Here is a 17,182-nt window from a genome sequence, read left to right as displayed (position 1 = left end):
AAGGCAGGGAGTGTTTACTCTGACGCTGGTGCTGACAGAGATTGTTATGCTCTGTACTTTTTCTTGAACTTTCACAAGAGCCTTTGAGTGACAAACCCTTAACTTTCACTAGGAGGTAGATGGGAGGAGCTTTGACAGACCTGGACAGAAGCCCTGAGCTGGGTTACCAGCAGAGGAACGGAGGGCAGAGCTAAAGATAACACTGTAACACTCTGGAATCTTAAAGAAGAAATGACCAGCCTGAGGAGATGGCCTAGGATAGCTCTTGGTGACATTACCAGCTCATGTTGGTGTGTCGCTAGCTCTTTGTGTTCCTAGGTTCAAGCACTGAGGTTAACCAGACCTTTCCCTCAATTCAGAATAGAAATCACGAAGAAAGAAGCAATAAACATCGAGATGAGGCGTTACTGGGGGCGTTACTGGGGGCGTTGTACTCACAAAGGAGACTTGGAGTAGGATGAGAAGGGCAGGTCCTATGCATCCTACAATGGTGCAGCCAGTTTTTAGCACTGAGTTTCGCAGTTGGCAGAGGGGTGTGCTTATGCATTGGGTTCTCTGTGATTGGCTGGTAAGAGACAGCACGGCTGCCAACCCAGGAAGGCCTTCATAGATCAAGCCCAGACATGCTGTACTCATGACTGCAAGGGAACCTGCAGAAGGACCAGGCAACTCCTGAGACTAGTAATTGGTAGAATCAATTCCATGAAACTGATTTGCTTTCGGTTGGGAACCCTGGTGGCAGAATTGGGACTTTCTGGCTGTGGCTCACCGCTGCTTTACCAGGTAGAGTGTCCGCTATTATTGGTGTCAGAGAAGACTGTGTGGGGTGCTTATAATTTCATTCCCACCCACCAACATCAGCGTTTCCATCCTCTCTAATTGCAGAGTAGCACCAGAGGAGGCCTGGTGCAGTTATCCCTTGCACCGTCACTTGGAGGTCCTATAGCAATCTCCACCCTCTATGATGCTAGGAGCCTGGTAAGAGTCTGCCCTTTTCAGTTGAAGTGGTGTTTGAGAAAGCTGATGAAATCAGGTGTCTATAAGAATCCTACGGTCTAATGCCCCAGACCTCCCCATTTAAAAGTAAAATAATTCAACCAGAAGAATCTCAATTGGAATAAAAAGATGAACAATCAATACCAACACGGATAGTATAGGCATGTGAGATTTTTCTGACAAAAATCTTAAGGCAGCCATAATAAAGAAAAATCCTACAGTGAAAAATGACGAGTGTGGCAGGAAAATAGATGTAAAGAAAATTCAAATTAAACTTTAGAACTTAAAATATAACAGACTTAACAGAAAATTGTAGGAGACAGAAGAAATAAAAGTGAGTGACAACTGATTTGTCACTAGAAGCCATGAAGGCCTGTAGGAAGTGGCATATTTTTCAAGTGCTAAAGAATGTCAACTTAGAGTTCTATATTGAGCAAAAATGTTGAAAAAAAACAAGGGATACTAAGGATATTCTTCCAGGAAGGAAAACTAAGAATTACTGTCATCAGAATGGCCCTCAATGACAGATGACATGTATCTTTCTGAGTAGAAAGGATACAGGAAGAGATCTAGGGTATTAAATAGGAAGGGCAGACAAAGGAAAGAATAAAATCGTCTGTAATCACTGTGATGGTTTGTATATGCTCTGCCCAGGGAGTGGCACTGTTAGAGGGTGTGGTCCTGTTGGAGTAGGTGTGTCACTGTGGGCTTGGGCTTTGTCCTAGCTGCCTGGAAGTCAGTATTCTGCTAGAAGTCTTCAGATGAAGATGTGGAACCCTCAGCTCCTCCTGCACCACACCTGCCTGGATGCTGTCATGTTCCTGCCTTGATGATAACGGACTGAACGTCTGAACCTGTAAGTCAGTCCCAATTAAATGGTGTCTTTATAAGACTTGCATTGGTCACAGTGTCTGTTCACAGCAGTAAACTCTAACTAGAACTGCATTGTGTCTGGTCACATAAGAGTTGCATTGGTCATGGTGTCTGTTCACAGTAGTAAAACCCTAAGACAATCACCCTTTCCTTTTCCTCGTTAGTTTTTAAACCATGTTTGGTTGTTGCAACAGACAAGTGAAAAGGACAACATCGTAGTTCCCAATGTATGGAGGAGACATTCAAAGAAACCGCCATTGGGAGAGGTAGCACTGAAGAAAAGTAGGTTGATGTTTTCTTTATTGTTAACTCGACTGGATGAGGAATCACCTAAGAGACACACTCAGTATTCTTGTGTTTCCAGAGAGGTTTGACTGAGAGGGATAGACACGTCCTCAATGTGGGTGGTATCATCCCACAGTTTGGGGTCCTGCCAGAAGCCATCAGCTTTTGGCTCCAGAGCTGTCTAGGGCAAAATCCATAGTTTTAGTGGGAAGCATCAGCTCTCTTGATTGATGGAATAACCAAACAGCACCATCAATTTTTCCTCAAATAATACAAGTGATTGCTATTCAGTGAATAAGAAGCAAGTAATCATCATATTGATGAAGGAATTTGTTACTATAATTGAAAACTATACACACAATTCTCTAGACCCATGTGGGTTTGCTGGAAAATTCTACTAAACAATGATACTTTTTTTTTTTTTTAAAGACAGGGTTTTTCTGTGTGTAGCCTTGGCTGTCCTGGAACTTGCTTTACAAAGTCTCTAGACTGGGCTGGCCTTGAACCTCTGCTCCGAGTGCTGGGATTAAAGGCTTACACTATCATGCTAGAGTAGACATAGATTGTTATACAATCCCTTACAGGCAAATAGAGATGACACTGTCCAGAGCCACCTTGTGAAGTTAGTCCTACCTGATGCTAGGGCAATGACGTTGAGGAGAAAGCTGCAGATCCGTGGCCATGGGAATACAAGAGAAAAAAAAATCAAGACATCACCACAGATAGTTCTGAAGACAGACTGTGTACCAGGCCAAGGTGCGGGGGGTGGGGGGAGGGCTCATTCTGAGCATTCAAGGTCAATTTGAAAATTAAATGTATTTATTAGGCTAAAGAAGAAAAATGATGTGATCACATCAGTCATACAGAAAGATCATTTGGTAATTTTTAATGCCCATTCATGATAAAAATATCCCCCCCAGAGTGGACTACATAAGCCCCCTTAGCTTATTAACGAGAGCCACACAAGCTAAGAGAGCTTACCAGGACAGATGTGGCCATTAAGGAGCAACAGGGGGAGCCTGTCTGACGATGGACAGGCTGTGTCAATAACAGCATCCTGAGGTGAAACCCTGTGAGCAACAAGACACCACCATGGGGCTGGAGAGATGGCTCAGCGGTTAAGAACACTGACTGCTCTTCCAGAGGTCCTGAGTTCAATTCCCAGCAAGCACATGGTGGCTCACAACCAACTGTAATGGGGATCCGATACCCTCTTCTGGTGTGTCTGAAGACAGCGACAGTGTACTTATATACATAAAATAAGTAAGTCTTCAAGACACCACCATAAGAGTAAGGGTGTGTAATATAACTACATTATGAGCCAAAATGACCTAAGAGATGACACTGTCCAGGTTACCGTGTGAACTTAATCCATGAATGGCTACTTACTTACATGAAATTCCTAGAGAAGTTCATTTTGGAAGACAGAACCCAGAACAGAGAGAGATATCTGTTGGCAGAGAGGGGTAATTTGTGTGTGTGTGTGTGTGTGTGTGTGTGTGTGTGTTAGTATTTTGTGTAAAGTTTTAATATGCAAATATACAATTGATGTAGTTTAGTGTGTATTATACAAATTATATTATATATATATATATAATATAGAGATCTAATTATATAGTTAAGTCTGAGAAGGACTCTACTGGTTTCAAAAATTATTTTCACCTCCCCTATTAGGTCTCAAACACACATACAAGCATCTTTTCTTCTAGTGTTTGAAGGTGGCATAGTGCCTTTTAAATGAACACTTGGCTATAAGATGTTATCGTGACTAATTCCGCCAAAATCCTGGTAATTCCACACATGACAAATCAAATCTTGTCATGGGCTTTTCTCTGTACCTCTCATTCAGCACATGGGCACAGGTTGACAACCCAGAAGAAACCCCCCAAAGAACCGTGAGATGGTATTGGCAATCAGGGAGAGAGACCTGCTGCTAGGACAGTGAGAATGTCGAGCGCAGCAGACTGACCCTACAGTAACGGGAGAGCGCCAGCAGAGGGCGGCTGCAAATATTCTAGGAAAGGGTGGGCTCCGAGGTCTCGACAGGTACAGGGTCATAGCAGTGCCTGAATCAGGGTAAATGGTTAATACTTTTGTTTTCCTGAGGCCAGAATGAAACTCCCTTCATCAGGAAAACGGGGTACTCTCCATCAGGATGAGCTAAGCCCCTGTGACCAAAAGATAGCCAGTCTGCTGCTGTTACACACTCACAGTAGTGCAGGTTATGCCTGCCCACCCTGCACTACAAGCCTGAACCAGTTCATTCATGGCACTCTGCCTCTCATCCCCAAACACCAGCCCCTGCCGTGTCTCTCTCAGGGACCTCTCCGATTTAGCAGTGATTAATTTAAATAAAAAACCTAACACCAGACTCAGGCAAATATGTTTAATTTTTTAAAATAACTGATGGCAAAATAAAATATTTACATCACATCATACTGTGTAAACATGTAAGGTCTCTGTACAAAGAAATATACATGCAAAAAATAATGTAAAAACTTTTAACTGAAATAATCAAAGGGACGGTACACAAATAAAAGTTATGAGGTTACAGATACACATCCAGTTTTTGAATCCAATTTTTCTTAAAAAGTTTCTGTACAATTTTACAAGGAAACAAACAAAAACCCAACAGAAGAATAAATAAAATACGTTGGAAACTGCAAAGCTGAGTTATGCCCGTTTATGGCTCACGACCCAGATGTCTCGCTGCCTTGGGAAGCAAGCCGGTCTCTTTTTTAGTGTATTTCACACAATAAAGGTAAAAAGACATCCAGAAAAATCCAAGCGTGCCAGAAATCCAACTTCTGTGGTAAAGGACTTCCCGCACCAGAGCCAGCTCTGCCACGTGACTCGGGCACTGCGCACCAGCCTCGGGGCGGCCAGTACTTGATTGGCTTTCTTACCAAAAGCTTAAAATCCAGCCAATTATTTTTATACAGAAAGTTGAATGTCAAAAAGTCTAAAAAGTAGTAAATGTTCAGACTGATTTCTGGGAAAAAAATAATACTTTGGCATTCTGAATAATAGCATAATAAAATTTAAAACATTACCCTATTATCCAGTTTTATATTCAGAGTATGAAATCACTTTTTACAGTCCTCAAAACTGACAAATTTCACGAAGAGTTAAGTGTCCTTGACTGATGGCACAGGGCTACGACCCACCCCCAACACACACAGAACCATAAAGCTCACTTGCGAAGAATGTGCTTTTTCTATATATTTATTACAGGTACAACAGAAGTCTTCATAAATAGTTGCAGAAAATGTTAAATCACAACATTGCACATGGTATGAAATTAAAAAAAAACAAAAACAAACAAAAAACCAAAAAAAAAAAACAAAAACAAAAACAAAAACCCCAATGAGTGCATTTACAGTATTTTCATCTGACTGTATACCGTTCAACAATCTGATTGACGGCTTGGGGTGGGGCTAGGGAGGGGGCGGTGGGACTGGACCCAGCCTAAAGTCTCCATTGGATGGGCAGACCCCATCAGACCCCCGAGAGGAAGGCCCAGGTGGTGGGTAGGAGGGGAAGGGATGGGGGACGCCAGACAAAAGGCAGGAAGAGTCTTATGTACAAGTAAGGCCTACATTTCATCAGAGCAAAACCATTCATTACATTTTATGCAAAAGATTGAGGTTGAATGCACGTTTCAGAAGCCAAGTCTGGTGCCCGGCAAGTTGTATCCAGACGAGGCCACTGGAAAAGCTCGGTGCCAGGTGGACGCCTAGCACTGGCCGAGGCCATGGGAGTGGCTACCACCTGACTCGTCTTTCCCAGAAATGCACAGTATCTCAGTTTAGTGTAACACCAGTGGTCTGAACATAGGCATAGGTGTCCTTGAATAAACCTTGAAAATGTTAAATTTGCAAAATTCTATCCATGTTCGTTTAAAAAAGTATCTCTTTATTTATTTATTTTTTTTTTTGCAGGAACCTGAATAAGATACTGTGGTACAGCAATGTGATCTCTGCCTGTGCAGAGTGTAACTGAAGGTCCTCCACCCCAGTGCAGCGTGCAGCTCTGAGCCCGAGCGCGGCCGAGCACAGCTCACTTGGAATGCCATTTCACACGATGAACGGCCGGCGGCCGGCCACTTAGTTTGGTTTGGTTTCCTCTTCAAAATTCAAATTAACAGCTGATTGGCAGGTGAAAGAGAATGAGAAAGAACTTCAAGATAGGTCAAACTCTAGGCAGAAGCCTGCTCTGTAAGAAGTTTTTAATGCTACGGATAGGTCGAACATCATTCTGGTGTTTGCGCCGCTCAATGAAGGAGGTCAGTCTGGACGTGTCGAGGACGCCCGTGCCTTTGCCGCTGCCGTTACCTGCCTGCAGCCACTGCTCCTGTAGGGCCAGTGCAGCCGAGGGACGCTTGGCGGGGTCCTCCTGCAGGAGGAAGCACACGAATTCCTTGGCCTTCTGGCTAACTCCTTGAAAGTAGTCCTCTGGGAAGCTGAAGTCCAGTCGGCAAATGTTCAGGCAGGTCTCTTCCACGCTGTCATCCAAGAAGGGGGACACGCCGCTGAGCAGCACGTAGGTGAGCACCCCAACGCTCCACGTGTCCGCGGTCAGGGAGACAGGGTTCCCAAGAATGATTTCCGGGGCTGCAAACTCGGGGTTCCCCAGCAACTGGTGGATGTAGTAGGTGGTGTTGAGCTGGACAGCGTCTCCAAAGTCAGTGAGTTTAATGGTTGGCTTGGCCAAACTCTGATCCACCAAGATGTTCTCAGGCTGCAACGGAGGAGGAGACACCGTCATTTGCAAACATCCCCAACCCATGTTCAGTCTGACTGCTGTCAGGATCCTACGGGAAGGCGGAAGTCAGCCACCCAAAGGAAGTTCTCTGGGCCAGCAAGGGACAGGTTGGAGAGGAACAACCCCCTAGGAGTGGCTCTCAGCTTTAGGGTTCAAATAGCCCTAACTCAACACTGTCTCCTCTCCACAAGGCACCCTCACGTGAGCAGGTTCTACACCAACTTGGCTGTACTGACAGGAACTTCCTAAATATCTCCTGACCCAACAGATTTAACTACTAGTACTGTCCGGTTGAGTTTACTGAGGGCAACTCAAGGAGAGAGATCAGGAATCTGTCCCGTGTCCTCCTCTCCCCAGTTGCCTCCAGGCCCAGGCAGGGAGCAAGACTCTAGCATCCCACATGGCCTGACCAGACCGCCCTTGCTCAGCCCTTCGCCTGCCAACCTTTAGGTCCAGGTGTGCTATCCTGCAGTTGTGAAGGTATCGGACGGCTTCCAGAACTTCCCCCAGGTGCGCTCTGACTTTCCCTTCGGTGAGACTTCCCCATCGTACCACACAGTCTAGGAGGCGACCTTGGTCAGCCCTACAAAGTAAGAAGGATATTTGTCATGATGCCTTTCAACTCACAGGCCATTTTAGGGAGAAATCAACCCTGCCGTCTCGGGACTGTATCTCCACTGGATGGCATGGTACAGGAGGGGGTTCTAGTCCCCTCACTGAGGTGACCCAAGTGGGTGGTAATGGCAGGGGAGAGCTGCAGCCAGGGATTGCAACCCTGTTGTGTGTTGCTATTGCAAACTGCTGGGCAGTATCTATGCAGGGATACAGATAAGTCTTGTAGGAAGGAAGGGTCACCCACCTCACTTTGCCTGCGCATCCTTCCTTACATAAGCCATGCCACATGAAGATGGATGAGACCATGTTGTCAAAAGCCACATGCTCGGACAATATTCATGCTTAGTCAAGAGCTACCCTAATCTGAACTGATTTTTAATATTAAATGGATACAAGGTTCTAAACTTAAAGTTTAGTAGTGCCTATTCCTTCAACCTTCAGCACCTGAGAAGGGTGCGTCATTGTCCTATATCAGAGCTGAGGAAGCAGAGGCAGAGACTCACATTTTCTGGGGTCTCAGGGCTCGTTAACGGCTGCTATTGGGTGGAGACTGCTGTGCACAGCCCGCTGTTCTCGAAGGGAAGTTTATAGGAAGTTGGACCACATGTCCAGCAAGGAAGGTCACGAGGGGGAAATTGTGACACGCTCTAGTGAAAATTAATTCTGTTAATAGCCTGGTGAGGCTACACTGTGGTGGTGAGATGAGAATGGCCGCCATACGCTTACATATTTGAATGCTTGTCTCCAGTAGGTAGAACTGTTCGGGAAGGATTAGGACGTGTGGCCTTGTTGGAGGTGTGTCACTAAGGGTGAGCACTGAGGGTTCAAAAGCCCACACCATTACCAGTTAGATGTCCCGCCCCTTCCTCCTTGTGCTCATGGATCAGACAGATGAAAGTGCTGTTACCGCTCCAGCACCATGCCTGCCTGCTGGCCATCATGCTTCCGGCTATGGCAGTCATGGACTCTAACCCCATGGAATGGCGAATCCTTAATCTCAATGTTTTCTTCTATAAGATGTCTTAGTCACAATGTTTTGTCATGGCAATGGAAAAGTTGCCAAGAGATACATCATGCAATTTTCCAGTAAAAAAGAAGTGAGAGCTGGGGAACCTGGGGTGTGGTCAGTGATCTAGTCCTTGCCAGGCACCGGGTCCAACTTTTTACTGTAAAATAAACACATTCCCTTCAACATCTGCAGTTGAAAGAGACGCACGTTTAGACAAAGGCTGTGGTGACTTCTGGCAAGGACTGGAGTGAGTTTACTTGTTCAGAATCTCCATGGAAGGTGGGCAGTAGCTGCTGGTCATCAAGCTTAGCCAGACAGCGTCCTAGGCATGGGGCTCGGAGGTTGGTTCTCCACACGTACTGCATCATTTTAGCTCCTGCCACCAGCAGCTGTGCATTGAAAGACACCGAGGATGAGGGGGCTAGAGAGATGGCTCAGTAGTGAGGAGCTCTAGTTATTCTTGCAGGACCCGGGTTCGATTCCCAACACTCAAAGGGTTTTGCCCATGACTAGAAGTTGTACTAGTTCTATGAACGCTAAAGCCACAGAGCCCATTTTTCTCAGAGGTCAAACAGGATCAGTGCTGGGAGCCAAGGCAACAAGGACAGGGGGGAGGGAGGTCGGGTACGCACAATTCCAAAACCAGGACGTAACTGGTGGGGGTCTCGAAGGTGTCTAGAAGGCTCACGAGGAGGGGGTGCTGGAGGTTCTGCAGGATGCCAAGCTCATGAGTGACCTGGTCACGCTTCATCAACTTCTTGTTCACAAACTTTGTGGCCACTGCTCGTTTGGTTCCCTTCTGGTCACATTTCTTAACTACAGCAAATCTGCCCTGTAACAATCCATCATGAAGAAATTACATGGGGTCACGTCCATGGGACTTGACACCTATGCATAGATCTGCCTTTGGAAAGGACGTGATGCCAACCCAGCCATTGCACAGCCCTTCCCTTCCTAACAGCAGCTCCATTTCTCAGGCTGGGACCAGACCTTGGGCTTCCTGAGCCCTGAATGAGGTGAAAGAGTGGCTCAAGAGAATCTTGCCCTCACCATGCAGCTTCTACCTTTGTTCCCAAGAACTTCACCATTCTGAGGCTATGGAAAGCGCCCACAGTTGCCAGTGTCCCTCCCACTCCTGAGGAAAGGATCATGCATTGTTGGTTTAAGCTTGTTTGTGGGGTGGGCAAGTTGTCTCTAATTGCTGTCAGGTATCTGGTGCTACATCTCACGTGCATGCACACCCGGAGCCTGGGCTGCACCTTGACTTTGTGTGGATAAGATGACCTTGCTCTCACCGTAAGCACGTTCTACAAACCCTGGGGCAATGAATGCAAGTGGCATAGGCAGGGCAGGCTGTGGGGAAGTGGAGTGTCAGTGGGTGGCGACCCAGTAACTATTCACTGTGGAACACGGAGAGAGCACAGTTGCTGGCTTCTGTCATGACATCTTTCCCGTCAGGATAGATTGAAACCCTCTAAAACTATGAGCTAGAGGAAACCTGTTCTCTCTTTTAAACTGTTTCTGTCAGGTACTGTCACAGGAACATAAAGCCACTAACACCAAACACAAGACAGTCACTTCTATTGGTGGCAACATTCTGTTTTCAGCCTCGGGACAGTGAGCGATCTTACTTTTGTGGAAGGGGCTCTGGGGCTTCATGTCCTACCTGCCGAGCTCAGCCACTTCACTGTAGAAGGCGTCGAAGTTGTCCTTCCAGGTCACCACAATCCCATCACTCCCTGGACCTGCAAGAAGAACACCACTTCGCCTGAGTGCATTAGTTTTTCCTTCCTAAAGTTATGTCTCCGTCAACAGCCTTAAGATGGTGTCCTCTTCCCTCTGCTCCAATGCTGGGATTACAGTGTGAGTCTCCACTTGGCTCCTGAGTGCACCTGAAGCAGAGCTTTTTGTAAGAAGTCACAGATCTGCTCTATCCAGCACAGCCACCACAAGTGGCCATCGAGCGTCTCTGACAGGTAAATGCTCTCGTGCTGCAATAAGACAGATGCCAGGACCCTGAACATGGACAGACGATGTGAACTATCTCGTGAATGCTTTACAGGCATAGATTTCATGTTAGAATCCAATACTGTGGATATATTAGATTAAGTCAAATACTAGTTAAATCAACTTACTTTTATTTCAAAATGTAAAACCATACCTGAGTCGTGTGTCTATGTGCTTGAGTGTATATGTGTGCGTGTGCATGTACTTGTGTGGAGGACGCAGGGAGCCCCACTCCATTACTCTCTGCCTATTTCCTAGACATTTTCTCTCTGAGCCTGGACAGTCCCAGCCTCCCTCTGTCTTTGCCCCTCCCAGCACTGGGTTTCATTTCCCATAACCATGCCTGGAGGTTTATCTAGTTCTGGGGATTCAGACTCAGGCCATTATGCTTGCCTAGAAAGCAGCTCTTACCCCAAGCCATCTTCCCAGCCTGGTGATTTACAGTGAGCCCCGTTCTGTTCACCCAGGCTCGGCCTGCAAACTCTGCGTGTTTACATATCCGTTAGAGACTGAGGGTTCCACTATGCTTTCTTAATGTCCACAGTCTTTTAGAGTAAGTAAATTATGGACATGGACAGTTTGTCACACTTGTGCCAGATGGAAGTCATTTGTTAGTAGTAAGTGTGCTGTCATGTAAGCCCTAAGGAAACAAGATGCTTTTTCTAAACAGCTATGCAGAAGGCGTCAACAAGACTCCCACAGTGCCAACACCATGAGTTGACATGCCAATGTGTATGAAGGGAATTTCATAAGGGCTCACCCCTATTTGAAGAGCTATAGGCAATTCATGGGTCAGAGAGAGAGAGAGAGAGAGAGAGAGAGAGTCCCTGATAGGTTATCCTATCCCAAGTGGTCATCTCTAAACACATAAACATTCAAGCAGCAGTAAATGGGCACGGTGGCTTTGTCTTTTACTGTCTATTGTATTGCTAACTGGGGGAAGGGGAGGACCTGAGTCTGCAGTAGTCCCTGTGATCCTGACCCCAAGCTAATTCTGATGGGTGAATAAAGATGTCAACAACCAATAGATGGGCAAAAGAGGGTGGGCTTGGGATTGGAGGAAAACCACCGAGAGGAGAGGAAGGTAGGGGAGGAGAACCTGCCATCAGTTAGCTGAGCCATAAAAACTGTGGCGCTGAGGGCTGGCTGAGTGGAGTTAAGAGCAGCCCAGATGAAACTGTCTTTCATTCAGGAATTAATTGGTTAAAGGTGGGGTAGAAACCTGGAGACAGGATTAAAATGATTTCTACAACAGAGAGATGTGTGTGTGTGTGTGTGCGTGTGAGCGTGTGAATGTGTGTGTGTGAGTGTGTGTGAGTGTGTGAGTGTGTGTGTGTGTGTGACAATAATAAAGAAGAGGTACTGAGTTTGTGCATGGGTGGTGGGCGTGGAAGAAGCTGGAGCAGGAAGAGTGAAATGATGTAAGCAGAGTACATGGAATATTAAAAAGCTTTTAATTAAAATTATAAATACTGGATTTCTCTCACAAAAGATCAAACATTTTCCCTTTAAATCTTCCAATGCAAAAATCTCCAAAGATATTTTAGTCTTCCAAATATTGCACATACACAGAAGAGTGAAACAAGTTGAGTCTCTGATCCCCAAGCGGTTCAGGGAGTGGCCTCACAAGGACTCGAAGCATGGCTCCTCCTCGCCACAGCTCCTCTTTTTCACTGAGGGGACCCTTGCCTGACCTGCTCCATTGACAGGAGCATGCATGCATCTTCGAGGAGTCAGGACTGACCACTCTAGCCTCACGAGTTGCAACTCTCCGGCCCTGAGCTAGTTGTGGCCGTGGTGTCAACATGTCCAAAAGGGCAGAAAGAGCGGGAGCAACACTCTGAAGAGCACAAGGCAAAAGAACAATCTACACAGGACAGCTCACTGGGGGAACTGACTAAAATTAATCACTAAAACCACACTAAACTATAACAATACCCACAGATCAAGTGGCTTCTCAGGGTGCGGTTTGGAAATCAGAAAACTGTGGAGAGTGTGTCCAACAAGATGGAGTTTTCTAAAGACCTTGATTCTGTGATAGGAACCTACCCATTTTCTTCTGTCATTTTTCTGTCCAGATCCACATGGAACAAATAGGACTGTGATCTCTGAGTTGTTGGCAGTAGCTTATTAAGAACCAACTCTATAGTTAGCACGATTCTTTTTAAATGAGAAAATCAGTGATTCTTTACTTTGAACTTGAAGATCTTGCTCTTCTTAAGGTCACAATCCCAAAACTATAACATGCCCTTTCTATGATTTAATTAAACTTTGCTTACCATCTTCACTCTAGAACTCAATTCACCATTTAGTTTGATTTTTATTTGCCCTGTTGGAAGTGGTTGAGGACAGGCAGGCACTTGGAGCTGCCTGATGCAGCCAGTTCGCCTCAGTGGGCATTGCTGGAACCCAGTCCATTCGTGCTCTGCTCTGAGCACCTACCCAAATCAAATGCAGTTACAGGAAGTAAGTGACGTAGGGTTCTGACTACAGAGCCAGAAGGCTAGCTGCAGAGGACACAGCATCCTGCTGGGCTGTAGGTGTGCTGGGGTCACTGACAGGCAGGTCCCTGGCGTGCTCCCCGAGCTGGATTTGGGGAAGTCACTGGGCTCAGCAGCCCACACACACCTCACTGAAGGCTGTGTTGAGATCCTAGACAAGTCTGGACCTACAAAACCACTTCCTTTTCACTCACGTGCTTCATGAAGCAACTTAGCCTCAGTAGACAAGACATGTTTTTAAGTACTGAGGACGTGAGCGCACACTGCAGCTCAGGGAAGTCACTAGGGACTCCAGTGCCCAATGGCACAGTCATAGGCCTTAATGCGTACTTTCACAAAGGAGTCCCCTCTGAATTCCTTCAAGGTGCTTCTTGTGACACTATCTGCCACATGAGCCTCTTCTGGACATGTACCCCTTCCGTGTTCTAAGCTTCTGGGCACTCCAGGTGTGGCAGAGGCACTGACTGAGGGGATGTCGGCAGAGGTGCCATGCCCCAGGTGGCTTACCTAGAACCCTCAGACTGGCAGAAGACGAGGCTGAACCCATGTCGTTCACAGCGATGCAGGTGTAGACACCATCATCTTCTGTGCTCACACCAATGATCTTCAGAGTGGCCTCCCCAACGTCACTGTCGCACATGTGAGGACACGCAGGGTCAGGAGCGCGCTCAGCACTTTTGGGGACTAGCTCTACCTCCCTCCTCAGGTATGAGATCGCCCACAGACTACGTGCCCAAGACATCAGAGGAAAGAGGTGGCTACCACTATGCAGATGAGTGCATTTCTAGCTACCGAGTAACCAGCTTAGGCACGACCCTACCAGTAAACTGCTCTGGATCAGCCACTCACCTGTAGGAGATGCTGTAGTGGTCATCGTTGTTCAAAGTGTTGTGTTCAGGGCCCTTCCAGGTGATTGAGGCCTTGGGGCGGCCACAGACACGACATCTAAAAACAACGGTCTCCCCTGTCTCACATGTGACCTCGCTCAATGGGATAACGAATTCTGGGGGAACTGCAAGGTAAGGGAGTTTGGTCAATGCCAGTCATCCACCATACATCTCTCCATCTCTCTCATGTGCTCCTACAAAGCAGTGGAAACCCAGAACACCACAGGATATCCCAGGGCACAGGCTCAATGCTCTGCTGCAGAGCCCCCCCGTCCTGTGATCCTTTAGATTGGAGGAAAGACAAGAGAACTCACCGTCATAGATATAGTTGGGGTTGAGAAGCTGCAATGGAAAAGACAAAGATTAATAAATTAATAAATTATAATTAATAAAGCCAGGAGTTATTTTCAGGTCGGACACTGCTTCCAGGGCTAGTTATTGTAGGAAGAGCTTGGCTGGTCTGGAACCACAGAGCCAATCCCCTTCTGCTGCTGTTACATGCCCTTGAATGTGCCGTGCCATGGCGATTAGCTGACGGCTATCTTCTTATTCATGAACATGCTACATAACCTGTCCCAGGATCCAGCAAAGGCCAACTGACCTAAGCACATTATCAGAAACCACACACGGATGTGGTGTGGTGTACAGGTGCAAACCCAGGTCTCAATAAGCCATGTGCCAGCAGAGCTCCCGACTAGTGCAGAGAGAGCCGGTGGGAAGCTGCCCCTGTGAGCAGGGAGAGCATCCTCAAGCAAGGCCCAGCTTAGCATCTGCAGAGGCTCATCCTGCTGCCCCTCCCCTTGGCTTCCACACGCACCTTCACAGATACCTTGTTACTGAGCCCTTCTCGTGGCTTCCTGTACCCGTTCTCCAACTTGCCGTCCCTTTTGCCGTCTTTATCTTTCTTCTCAGACTTCTTCCTTAAACGGAGTGCTGTGTGCCAAGATGTTGACTTCCTAGGGAGGAAAAGACCACACTACTTAGATCCCTTCTTCGCCGTGGTCAGCGGTTGTCACTAGGAAAGTGTCAGAGAAGGGCTAATGGTCATCTGTGCTTCAGAGGTACAAACTGAAGATCTCTAGGAAATGAGATCCCACGAAAGCTAACTTCAGAGATACCCACGAAGCAGGTGACAAAGCCAGCCAGCCATTCCTTATGCAAATTTTAAAGATTAAGATACAAAGGTGCCTGTAATAGTTAATTCTGTATCAACCTGACTGGGCCGTACTGCGCTGAGAAGTCAAACACGCCGCCTTTTAGGGAGGTGCTTTAATGACAAGGACATCTGGACAGGTGAAGCTGCTTGTCCTTCCTCATCCAGTCAGGTGAAGGGACATGGAAGGAACTCTCCAGGGACCCACACCAGACTGGATGGGTGGTGGCAGTTTGGATTTGCCTGTCTGCACAACTGTGAGCCAGTCCCTTGCCAGTCTAGCTTCTGATTTGCCTGTGCACAGCCTGCCCCTGTTTTCCTGAAGAGCTCGAATGGGAACAAAACAGAACGTCGAAGCTTTAATCTCCTCTATGTCTGTTACAGGCAAGGCTGACACAGAAAGCTTTCAAGCAGGGGCCCTGAACAACACACTCCTTCCTACCTGCCTACCCGGAGACAGGGGAAGGAGGACAGTCCTAGGGCAGGAGAGAGGGACAGATGTATTTCCCTCTGGTGCCAGCCTTCTGCAGGTGCCCGCGCGGCCAGGCAGCACTGTTTTCCAGAGACACCAACAGTTCTATTCTAGAAGTGTGGCTACTCTCTGACATTTCAGGGAAAGAGTTTCAGAGAGCAGTATGGGCGTAGTTTTCTACACAGCAAAGCTGATTTCAGGCTTAAGTCGATGAGCCTTCGAGTAACAAGAACTCAGGGCAGGGCTGCCAGACCCAGTGGTTCTCAACCTTCCTAATGCTGCCGCCCTTTAAGACACTGTGACCCCCACAACCATAAAACTGTTACTACTTCATAACTAATTTTGCTGTTGTACATCATAATGTAAACATCTATCTTCCAGTGGTCTTAGGTGACCCCTGTGAAGAGTCATTTGACCCCCCCAAAGGGGTCTTGACCCACAGGTTGAGAACTGCTGATTTAGACCTTCCCTGCAGCCTGTGAGTGATGATCCTGTGTCTCTCAAGAGGCCCTGCTCCCTAGCTAAGACCTTTGGGGACTATTCAGTGACCTGAAAAAAAGAGGTATTAGAGGATCTGTTAGAGTAAGGACAGCCCTTCACTTGGGGTCACACAGTTTGCTTAGAGGCAAGCGTGATGCAGCTTTCCCTCCAGGGCCTTCCAAGACTCCCTGGAATGGCTCCTATCCAGAGCTGTCCACGCTTGGGACGCCCACCGCTGCCACTCACTTGAAAGTCCCGTCCGGGTTCTCCATGATAACTGCACTCGTATGGCCCAAGACGAAGCCTGGAATCCAACCCTCGGCTGCGGGGCACTGGTCAGTGGCGGCTCGGAACACCAGAAACATGTTCTGCTGGTTGCTGGCCAGAATTTGAACGACCTCTCCTTGATAGACGTTTATCTCATCCTCCTTCACTGCCGTGTACTCGTGTGTCACCAGCATGGTGGAGATGTTGCTACTGCTGCTGCTTTCACTCTGGAGGGAAGAGATGAAGAAAACAAGGTGGACAGGGACTGAGAGGAGGTGTGACAGCCGGAGCCACTGCTCACCTCGAGCCATTGGCGCCAGCCCACAGGAGGGCTCAGCAGTCAGACAGGGAGACGGCACACTCCTCCTCCACACTCTTCAACTCAGTGTCCCCTGTGCAACAACTTGCTCAGCAATTGAGAAACAACTCCCAAAGGTACACCTCAGTGCTGATGCCCCGGGGGCCTGACGCTGTTGGATCTTCACTGTGTCCCGCACAAGAGGCTCGTCCTCTTATCGCTGCCATGTTGGGTGTTTCCAATTCAAACACGTGTGAGCTTTGAAGGCTGTCGACTAGCCATTTGGCCCCCAAATCTTCCTAAGAAGGCCATCATTGGGAATGTGCACTCCAGGTCACAGGTTGTTGTTTGCCTAATCTTTGCTACAACCCCCGTCCCCCACCACCCAAGAACCAAGAACACAGAACGTCTGAAAGACCAAACAACTAACGCCCTACTCTTGTGGACAGCCGCTCCATCTCCTTTATGGCTTTATGTCCCTCAGTGGATGCTCCTTTGACTGAGCTGCCTCAAAGGTCTTCATGTCGCTCTTGTTATGGGAACAAATGGCAGAGCATCACACAGCTGCCTTCAAG

General features: G+C 47.4%; 1 protein-coding gene across 1 annotated transcript in view; it reads right to left on the bottom strand.

Moving 5' to 3' along the window:
* Positions 1–4,526: 4,526 nt before the first annotated feature.
* The window catches only part of Trio (trio Rho guanine nucleotide exchange factor), a 290,571-nt gene continuing 277,915 nt past the window's right edge, over positions 4,527–17,182 (bottom strand). The window contains 9 exon segments of the mRNA XM_032898677.1: positions 4,527–6,894; positions 7,363–7,501; positions 9,175–9,375; positions 10,209–10,287; positions 13,558–13,679; positions 13,900–14,062; positions 14,252–14,279; positions 14,755–14,893; positions 16,289–16,536. Of these exon segments, the coding sequence (XP_032754568.1) occupies positions 6,346–6,894; positions 7,363–7,501; positions 9,175–9,375; positions 10,209–10,287; positions 13,558–13,679; positions 13,900–14,062; positions 14,252–14,279; positions 14,755–14,893; positions 16,289–16,536 (1,668 nt within the window). The 3' untranslated portion in view covers positions 4,527–6,345.

This window comes from Rattus rattus, chromosome 3 (assembly GCF_011064425.1).
Source record: "Rattus rattus isolate New Zealand chromosome 3, Rrattus_CSIRO_v1, whole genome shotgun sequence".
NCBI classification, from domain to species: Eukaryota; Metazoa; Chordata; class Mammalia; order Rodentia; family Muridae; genus Rattus; species Rattus rattus.
The sequence above is the reverse complement of the archived record's forward strand: the minus strand, read 5'-3'. Positions and strand labels throughout refer to the sequence as shown.